An 11,073-nucleotide genomic window follows, 5' to 3' on the forward strand; every position below is an offset into this window, starting at 1 on the left:
TGATAATCTATGTTACACATGTATTAACTATCATAAATATTAAGTAACAAAAATTTCATTACATTAGTAAAACATTTAACACATAAATATGATACAACAAAATGTTTGACTAAAGAGATAGTAATGTCTTACAGAGATTTATTTAACTCATTATTCAATTTGTATGCTTTTAGTATAAATCCATAGCTAAACAACATATATATATATATATATATATATATATATATATATATATATATATACAATATATTGGATCTAAAGAGTGATTAACAGCCATGACTTGTGTGATGCAATTTTTTATACAAATATATATTATGTTATTTATATCCCAATATATACAGTATATCCCATAATACCCGATAATGAATGTGTGTATTAAAGAAAAAACTATAAGCAGTACACATCTAATGGGTGACCAATTAATAATTACAGACATTATGTGATCATATATCCGGGCACTCCATTGTTAGAACCGTTATGGGGCTAACTGTGCGCTCCAAAAATCTGGTCGACTCAGCAAACGGTTATATGTGTTATATTATATAATATAACTTTCGGTGTTTGTGTTTGCGATGTCGGTGCGGACATTACGATAATTTCCGAGTGATAGAGAAAAAGTAAGAGAGAGAGAGAGAGGACAGTCATATTGTCTAACCCTGTGCTTGATTACTGATGAGCTGACAATTTAGAGATGAATTATTGGTACCGACATTAACACATCAACATTATTACCCATCACTGTTGCCATTCAATCCCATACGTGATCTAACTTTTCCTATCATTAGTTTTATGGCTTTTAACCCAAAATATACAGTACATATATATATATATTATATATATATATATGTTTGTATACTATTAATTTGATATGTTTTTCATAAAACAAAATCATTAAATGGTATCAAACAATATATACCAATAAAAGCTATAGAAATTTATTTAATGTATATTAAGTTAACTGTAATATAATAATATTAGCTTGATAAAATTCACATTAACTTTTATATAGAGATATATCCGAAACTTTTTCATAAATATCAATATATTTAATGATATAATTATTGAATGATAGATAAGAGAAAGTAATGTTTTTGGTTTTCAAAAGTTAAGCCACAAAACTTACATTACATTCAAATTTAGTTATAAGTTATATAATAGAAAACTGAATAGTAATGACTTATTAATATGTTTTTGATGAATTGACTTATATTTAATAATAATAACAATAATAATCAAATTATATATTTTTTAATGTTATGATCAAACAAAATTCAAAAAAATATTCAATAATATCAATATTATGATTTTTATTTATAATTACAATCGTGATGGTAATTATTTTTTAAATATTTTTTATCTCTAACAATATACAAAATACTGTATATATTAATATTTATCTTAATACATATTAGTTGTATAATAAAAATTAATATTTATTACTTAACTTATAAATAAAAATTATTATTAAGCATATATTATTTAAATAATAAAAAAATTTTATTTTTATTTTTTAGGCATAATAATTAAAACCAAATTAAAAACATTTGGTTTTATATAATGTTATATATATTTTTTTTGTTGGCAAAAACGGACTACTATTTATCAAAACAAGTGGATAAAAGTCACGATCCCTATCAAGTGATTTTCAGCTAATCATTAATCAATGTTATGTCAATTTATCATTTAATTGTGGAGTCGTTTTCAATTGAAAAAACCATATAATACTTTATATTAAATAAAAGTATTGCTAGAGTTCAATGAAATACAAGGAAATAAAAACAATAGAGTCTATATCTATCTCTCTATTTATATATAATTTTTTTGTGTGTTGTTTTAATTTTAATTAATAGTTTTATGGAGACAATTGTTATCATTAGTTTATAAATCAAATAGTTTGTCACTTATTTATATATCTATGATATGATATAATATTAATGATGAGTTATCAAACATTATCAGATATTATACAATGATAAGCTATGAAATATGAGTGCCCAGTACTAAATGATATAATATTTTCATAGTAATATGCGATAAGATATTATGGACACTAAAAGCTATTTGTATATTAAAAAGTCAAAATTTGTATGAAACTGTTGTGTCAATATTTAGTGTCCAAACCCCTGACCATAGCTTTTTTAAACAAAAAATAAAGTTTGCTTTTTGATGTCCATTAGTAATGAATACAAGCAAAACGTTTAGCTAGTTTTTCACAAGTTATTAATAAATATTATAGATTTATATTGACATAAAAAATTAGAGCCTTTTTATATATATACTAAATATAGTTATGGTATAATATGAGACACAATATTTACAAAAGATAAAGCCTTCAAATTTTGTTAATAACAATGGCTTTCAAACTTTATTTATTTGACAGCTTTTATTAGACAATCGGTGCTAAAAGTTATCCATTTATACTCTCTCTCTCTCTCTCTCTCTCTCTCTTTCTTTCTTTCTTTCTTTCTTTCTTTCTTTCTCTCTCGCATTGTATATKATATGGTGTGTTAAATATATATTGCCGACWATATTATTATATATATGTGGCCATAAATATTGGACACTCATTACGTGATTGCCTTACATTAAGCTAATAGTTTTTACACATAGTTTTTTCTCAAATATGATATCAATAAATATATACAAAATGTATATAAAAAATATAATATTTTTTATCACTGAATAAATTTTCTTAAAATTATATTTTTCAATATATATATAAAGAGTATATTGTAATAACTTTAAAAAATATTGTCTAATTTGAATATATTTTTTTGTGTTGGATATCATGTTTATATTCCCTGAATTGAATTATGCTTGATTACACTGAGTTTGTTGTGTCATAAAAAATATAATAATATTTTTATTATTTTAATAAAAAACATTGAAATTTTTGTCGGCATTTTCAATAAATCTCAATAGTATTAAACAATTGTGTGATGATATTCACACAAACATACATAACACTTGATTATCATATAAACTATTTATGCATATTATTTGAAAACGGCATACCATTGGTATAGTGGTGTCGACACTACTAGTGATATAAAAAAAAGTAATTATAATATATTTCATGTATATTAAATATCAAACGTGTTATAGATAAGTTACATGCAATTTGTTTATGTGCTATATTTTCATTACATATTCATCAATAAATTTATTATTTTTGATATATTTTTTTAAACAGCAAATCCTCAACAATATAGCGAACAACTATACACTAATAAATTGATAATATTTTAATAAATAATTCAATAAGTTATTCAATTGTATTTTTTATATATTTTGTGTGTGTATTGGTTTGATCTTRGAAATTATTTGAGTAYCAGATAAAGCAGGTGCTGACATAACAGTGCAGATACTCATATACAGTAATATATAATATTGTGGATTGAAAAAGGAAAGGTTAGGTGAAAATAACACTCCAATGAATTGTTAAAATGCAATAACTTATTGCCATACATGCGATACAAATGTTARGGGAGTGGGAGATAGAGACCTGATATGTGAATAATCATAAAAATCGCATTTTATTTCCAAAAAAAAGTTTCTGATATTAAAAAATATATTTATAAATATATCAGTGAAACTGTAATGATTTAGTCACATACCATAAGCCAATAATAATAGACTAATACGAGAGTATTGAAACTCAATTTTTCACATATATATATATAATATTATACTTTTAATGATTTATTAATATAAATTTAATATTTATTTGATGGATAACTTTCATAAAAATAAACTAAACCAAACTCTTGATATTATTGTTTGTTAATGTTTTTATATATCAATACTGATAAAAATAAACATTTCAGAAAAACATATTATTATTGTTAGAAAATAATTATAAAATAAATAAAAATTATGACATTTAAATGATTTTTTAATAAGTAAATCAATACAATATCTGAAAAACAAAAATATTGTTTATTTGAGTATAGCTTTCATCTAACTTTATTATCATCCATACAAAGAAAGTCAATTTAATAGATTGCTTYATATTTTTATATATAACTTACTCGTACTGTACTCTATGCTGGTGTGTGTGTGTGTGTGTGTGTGTGTGTGTGTGTCACTGTGTGTACATCAGTCGCACGAGCGCTCAGTTAGCAGCACTGTTAGCACACACACACACACATATATATATATATAATATACACAGACACACCATCACTGATAGAACATAGAGTCAGTGTATTATTATATTTTGCAAATGCAATGATGTGTAGCGTCGCTAGTGTAGCGCTCGTGTATATGTTGTTTAAGGTTTGGTTTTTGGAGAGGTTGTACTGTTTCGGTGGAGAGTCAGTCAGTATATAATATGAACGTGTGTTGAGTTCAGTTCAACAGTTTGTCACTGAACCTGACCGACAGCAGTAGTAGTTTTTTTGAGGTCTAAACACAAGCAGCAAAAAGTTTTGCCAAACACTTTGTATTACTTTTTTATAACTTTGTGAATAAAAAGTTATATATATTTAGTATAAGTTATAAAATAAAATACAAACTCTTAATAAAGAAAAATGACAAGAGTTTGGTCGCTGTCCACCAATGATGAGACACAGGAAAATCAGTTACGAATTGTTTGGAAAAACAATTCAAAACTCTTAAGCTTTGACAGTGGCTACGAGTCATCACTGAACAGCCAGTCCATCGGCTCTGACATCAATGATGATGATGTCTACGAGGATGAAGAAGCTCTGGATTTTGATCACAACAACTTTGACGATGCCTTCGACGACGAGATCACAGATGTAAACACCATTGAAGACAACAGTAACCGATGTCAGCAATCGACACATGTAGTCAACACTACATCATCACATGTTGTCTCACCAATGCGTGCACAGAGCTCTCCGATACCGATCCCACAGAACCCGTACCGAAGATACAGAAAGAGATCAACCAATCGTCCAAAGAGTAGATTATCAGTTGATTCAGGTTTTGATATCACTCCGTTGTCGTCGACAATCACGCCATCAATTTGTGTCATCGATTCAGTTGACTATCGGATCGGTCATCCGCCCTATGATTGCGGTTGTATTCGCGGTTATTATCAACAGAGACACCTAATTGTCGATAATACCGATGCAAACAACTCGCCACACATGCCTACACTACAATCAGGTAAATAAATATATATATAATTTTATATATAATATTAAATGAATTTTATTGTAATTATTAATCTGTTAGAATAGTTTTTATAAATAATTTAGATTAATATAGATTAATAAAAATAAATTTTAGATTAATTATATAAAAAATTATTTAAATAATTATCCAATGTTAGAAAAAATATATCTATCTATAATTAATTTTTTAATATTAATAAATAGTAAAAATTTGTTTAAATTTTTATAATATAAAATTATATATATTTCATAATTTATAAATGTCAGCTTTATTTAAAAAATAAATGTTTCTCAAAAATAAATATAATATTTTATATAATATATTATATGACACATGAAATATAGAGTCGATTTGTTTGTTAAAACTTTGTTATACATTGCTATCAATTCAATGTAGATTCATGTGATGTTTTGTGTTGACATCTATAGAGACACTATATATAACTATTTAGATATATAAAAGACAGCTTCACTGCACACACTATGCATGCATTGCAGCAATGCTTATGTTTTTGGTTTTTTGAAAAATATTTATTTACAAAAAATAAATTAAATATAAAGTAAAATATTAATAATTTTAAATCTGAATATTTTAAAATTTTATTAATATTGTATCCCAAAATTTCACTTACATTGAAAATTAGTAAAATTTAATTTAGCCTTTAATTGAATATCAATAACTATTTATATATAKATTGTATATTTTAATAAATTAAATAAAAATGATTATTAAAAAATACTAATTAACTAATTAAATAATTATATTAATAGGTAATTCATCAGTGTCACCAGCATCACAGTCATCATCATTATTACATAATGTCATGTTATGTAATAATAATCATAATATTAATAATCAAAGTACGAGTAGTAGTAGTCATCTGGAGTCTGATGTCTGCAAAAAACTCTATCCATTGCCTGATATAATCAGTTCATCGCAGAGCAGAGCCTTAATGAATGAAATCATACGAGAAATTGGTTCAGACCTCAGGAGAGTCAGCAATGATTTTATCACAACATCAACACTAAACACAAATGTGAGTGAAAAATATATATMTCATTACTTATCCATATATTTATATAATTTAGATATATATTTATAGTATATAATACTAMTGTATATAACATCTATATCTTAATAATATACATAATAATTGTAAAACCAAATCAGCATTTAGTTTAGTAACCAATACTTTATATGCCATATATGGCGTGAAATAAAACTAAAAGTAATCCATTATTTTGATGGTCTCTTTCTCAATGTGTATCAATTGTTAGCCAATGTATTGAATTTTTAAACTTTTTTTAAAGTTTGCATTTATTTCGGCATAACATTTGTAGTCAAATAGCTATTTATTTAAGCATTAAAATTCAATTCTGTGCCACAAATGCTACTCAGGAGAGAGAAAGAGCTTTTAGTCCATATATTTAGTATTTTATACAAAATCTAAAGCCAATTGTGAAAATGTTTTTCAAAATTGAGTAAATTTTTCACCCAAAAAATAAAGTCCATTTATTTATATATATATATATATCTAAGTGATAGCTATACTGTATATTAACTATATATATATATATACATAAGTTTGTGATGACTTCATATCCCAAACAATATTTTTTATTTGCTTTAAGTCATCCGCATTTTAAACTCCTCTCATATTTTGTATAATCTTTTTTTAATATATAACCAAATATATGATATTTTATAAAGTTATACATGAGTTATGCACTCTTACTTGACTGGACCCAACTCTTAATATAACATATCTATTGATATATACAGTATATAGTTATTTAAAAACGGAAACGAAATATTTTCAATACTTGAAACATACATATCTTCAAATAGTAGCCGCATATACACCAAATCAATATGATATTCATTCAGTATATTATTATTTATATCAATAGCCCTTATATTTATATATTATTGTACAATAAATTTAGTATTATTATCGGTTATGATAAGTGTTGATCAAATCTAAAATTTAAAAATAAATTTGTTATACATTTATTGTAAAGTACTCATCGGATTCCTGTATTTTTTCAATACTATATTACAGAAGGAGAGATCAATGTTATCGGCCGTCACTACTCGTTTGATAACATCACTGGCGATACCATTGATTTTACGAGAAGTAGTTTCACAACTATTTTAAAAGAGAAAGAGAGTGTTTGAAACCCTGAACTCCGATAATACAGATAATGTAAATAATATTATATAATATTGACATATATATTGTTGATTAAGTTGGATATAACACCAAATCATTTTGGTGTTTGGCATCTGGTGTCGGGATTGACGACAACGACGACGACATCCATAAACACACCAAAAAAACGCTTCAATGGATCAGTCATTTTAAAGTATAATTTCATGCAAAGTATATTTGATTTGATTTTTTTAGAATTTAAATTTAAATAATATAAACAGTAAAATGACATTTTCAATACATTTGTAATAAACATGTTTCTCCAAACCCATGTCTTTCATTGAAATAACATAATGTATTATATATTTATATACTGTATATGTATATAAACATTAAACACAAACATTTTTATAATATAAAAATTAAAATAATAATTATAAACATTTTTCATACAGTCAATCATTTTTTTTAAAATAAACAATATAACATACTATTAATTTTGTAAATTATTATTATATAAATATAGTTTATTAATTAATATTTGTATGAAAACAACAAATTTTATATGAAATTTTATTTATACGATAAAAAAGCACCAAAATTTTTTTACTTTATATGAATTTTATATATTATTTATTTATATACATATAATATTTCATGTGTCTTTGATAAACAATTTTTTTTGGTAAATAAATAAATAACTTTATGTAATTTGCTAAATACACTATATTTGAAAAATAAAATAAATTATTAATGAAAATAAAAATAAATTTATTATTTGTTTATTTGTTGTATTAACTAATCAAATTAAAAAGCGATTAAATGCTATTTATATATAAAATAACTTTGAATGACAAGAGTCGACACTTTGGGGATCAGATGGATGTCTTGAGCCATCATAAAGCCATTCATCATTAGAGAGAGAGAGAGAGAGAGAGAGAGAGAGAGAGAGAGAGAGAGAGAGAGAGAGAGAGAGAAACTCATGAAAATTAATATAATATCCTCTCTTTTGAATAACAATTGATATCCATTTATCAACTCTTTTTGTTGATACTAAACCTAATGCCAAACAAATATATGTAATATATAAATCAGTTTTGGGAATTGAATGATACAAATATAAAAACAAATAACAAAAATTTATGCCTCATATCCATTGAATACATTGCATTTTTATTATTATTGTTTGCTATATATTGCAATATATACAGTATATTGTGTCTCAATGTTTTTTCATCAAATAACATCTTAAATATAGAGAAAAAAACAATAATAATAACAATAAAAAACTAAACAAATAAACAAAAAGATTATTATTAATGAAAGTATGCTTTTATATTGACTGTTAAAATAAAGTTTTATTTTTTAAATTTACAATAAATCAAACGCTTTTAACAAACATTTGATTTTTCTGTGTAACAAAAATTAACTCAACATTATTTTTGTTGTTATTTTCAAATGATAAATATAACTTCATATATAATCACTTCATCTATTATACAATTGGCATCAATTGGGAGCAAATATTTTTATTTTTTAAACATTAAATAGAGTACAAGTAAAAAAGCAATATTTTATTAGTGATTTTTGTAAATTTATTTTTTTGTACATGATAAATCAAGTTTTATTAATGAACATAGTACTGTTTTTTTTAATTTTTTTTTTAATTTTGTTTATTTGCTATAATTCTAATAACTAACAATATTATTAACAATAATAACATTATATTTATATAATAAATAGACATTATTTGAATAAATTTTAAAACAACAAAAATTATTTATACTATATATATATATATATATATATATTTATATTWTTTTTTAAACACAATTTTGGGAACTTTGAAACATTCAAAAATTCAAAACCAAACATATAATAAATAATTTATGTGTTATATAATGTGGTTATCCCTATCCCTTCTCTCTTCAATTTTTTTTAATGTTAAATATCTGGTTAGCCCTGATATGTGGGCATAACTATAAATTTTATATTTAAAAATAAATTTTTAAAGGCTTATGCTGGGACAGTAAAACACACACTCAAAAATTGCTTTAAATTAAATTTAAAAATTACTTTTTAAAAAAACTTAGTCAACTGTTCAACAATGTTCAGAGATAAAGGATTTTATTGGTTTTGCATATATTGTATATTATGGCCACAAATATTAGATATAATTTTATTTTTTTAAAAAAAGTATAATACAATACATTGATGTGTGCGATATGCAAGTGATGGCATACACAGAGAAAGAGTGTTTGAGTCATAAAAATACAAATATCGGACATAAAAATCGGATTTTTATGAAATAAAGTWCAATAAAAAAAATTGGATATAAATTATTGTTTGAAAGCCTTTTGCCGTTTTTTGAGGCCGTAGGGGTTGAGTGGGGTTGGGGTCACTCTCTCACTCTCTATCAATAAAAAGTTTGCAATAATAAATAAATTTAATGCTTTCATTATATGTTGACTACACACTCACCCACTCACTCACTCACACACTTGGAGTTTACAGGATTTTAAAACCATTTTCAAAGTGACTGCCAGTTGTGATATACTATATATGATATCATAAGTTATAAATTTCTCTTCAAAAAAAAAAGAGAAAAACCAAAAATAAATAGCGATTGTGTGTCACGTTTTATGAACAAACCATTTAAACTATAACTCACATCACAATTGATATCATTTTTTGACATCAAAATTGACAAAAAGGCCTCTCTTTTTATTTTCACTGATACATCATATGGTTTTTAAAAGTATTTTTGGATCTGTTATGTTCACAGCATTAAAAGCATCGTTAGATTTTAGGGCTCCGGGCGAGAGACTCATATAGGAAGTCATAGTAATCATAGCAATATGTTTGTGTGCATATATATAACAATAACTATAATGTCCACAAATTGCTAAAAAATTTTGCTGACTATGTTTAATAATAATAAAAATCATTAACTCATACTTAAAATATAATACATTTTTCAGGAAATTAGAAAATATTATTTGACTTACTATTATCTATTTGTTATATAGATTTTCATATCAGTCTATTGATTGCACTACCGATATCTTAAGCCTCATTGAACACAACAATTATAAGCGATTGCTTTCCAGTGATAGACTGAGAGAGAGAGAGAGAGAGAGAGAGAGAGAGAGAGAGAAGAGAGAGAGAGAGAGATGTTATGAAATGAGAAAAAGTAAGTTATGTTATAATTTTGTGATCAATTTGTGACAGAAAATATGAAAACCGCAAAAAAATGTCTTTAGCTTTTGAATTGATATCCCAGTCTAACGGCTCATTTGAGACCTATTTTGATAGACTGTTATAAAAGTTTTTCGCAAAGATATCAGGAAACACAACTACTACTACTGGAAGAGAGAGAGGGAAAGTGTAGTTGTGTTATGTGTGTGTGTTGTCGGTGTCTCCAGGATTTGTGAGACTTCCTATACATTGGAGAAAACAATTGGACTCACCATCAAAACATCATTTATCATCTGACGATAGCTCTGTGCCATTGAGTAGAGTATTAAATAAAACTCTCGGCTATCGTATCAATATTACGAATATTGAAATGGGCTTTGATTTAATAGAGAGAGAGAGAGAGAGAGAGAGAGAGAGAGAGAGAGAGAGAGAGAGAGAGAGAGAGAGAAAGCATCACTTTGTATGCCTAATACCAATCTTTTTAACACAAACACTCTCCTACTAGACTAAGCTCTCATACATAACATCCCACAGTGACTGTCTGTGTCTGTGACATAATATACAACACACACTGTATG

At 25.1% G+C, this 11,073-nt stretch overlaps 1 protein-coding gene across 1 annotated transcript; it reads left to right on the top strand.

Annotated features, from left to right (window-relative positions):
- The first annotated feature begins 4,428 nt into the window (after positions 1-4,428).
- Positions 4,429-7,380, top strand: LOC128952235 (uncharacterized). Its single transcript, XM_054297591.1, has 3 exons — positions 4,429-5,136; positions 5,916-6,181; positions 7,208-7,380. The coding sequence occupies exons 1-3, from the start codon at positions 4,533-4,535 to the stop codon at positions 7,301-7,303; spliced, it is 966 nt and encodes a 321-aa protein (XP_054153566.1). The 5' UTR covers positions 4,429-4,532; the 3' UTR covers positions 7,304-7,380.
- The last annotated feature ends 3,693 nt before the right edge of the window (positions 7,381-11,073 follow it).

This window comes from Oppia nitens, unplaced genomic scaffold (assembly GCF_028296485.1).
Source record: "Oppia nitens isolate AA-2021 unplaced genomic scaffold, nextdenovo-longstitch-racon4-pilon3 scaffold1_pilon_pilon_pilon, whole genome shotgun sequence".
In the NCBI taxonomy this organism is placed as follows: domain Eukaryota; kingdom Metazoa; phylum Arthropoda; class Arachnida; order Sarcoptiformes; family Oppiidae; genus Oppia; species Oppia nitens.

What these genes read in the sequence shown, in the direction of transcription:
- LOC128952235 (XM_054297591.1), top strand. Translation starts at nt 4,533, where the DNA reads ATGACAAGAGTTTGGTCGCTGTCCACCAATGATGAGACACAGGAAAAT. An exon ending in CATGCCTACACTACAATCAG is followed by an intron (nt 5,137 to 5,915) that starts GTAAATAAATAT and finishes TTATATTAATAG; the next exon opens with GTAATTCATCAGTGTCACCA. An exon ending in CATCAACACTAAACACAAAT is followed by an intron (nt 6,182 to 7,207) that starts GTGAGTGAAAAA and finishes ACTATATTACAG; the next exon opens with AAGGAGAGATCAATGTTATC.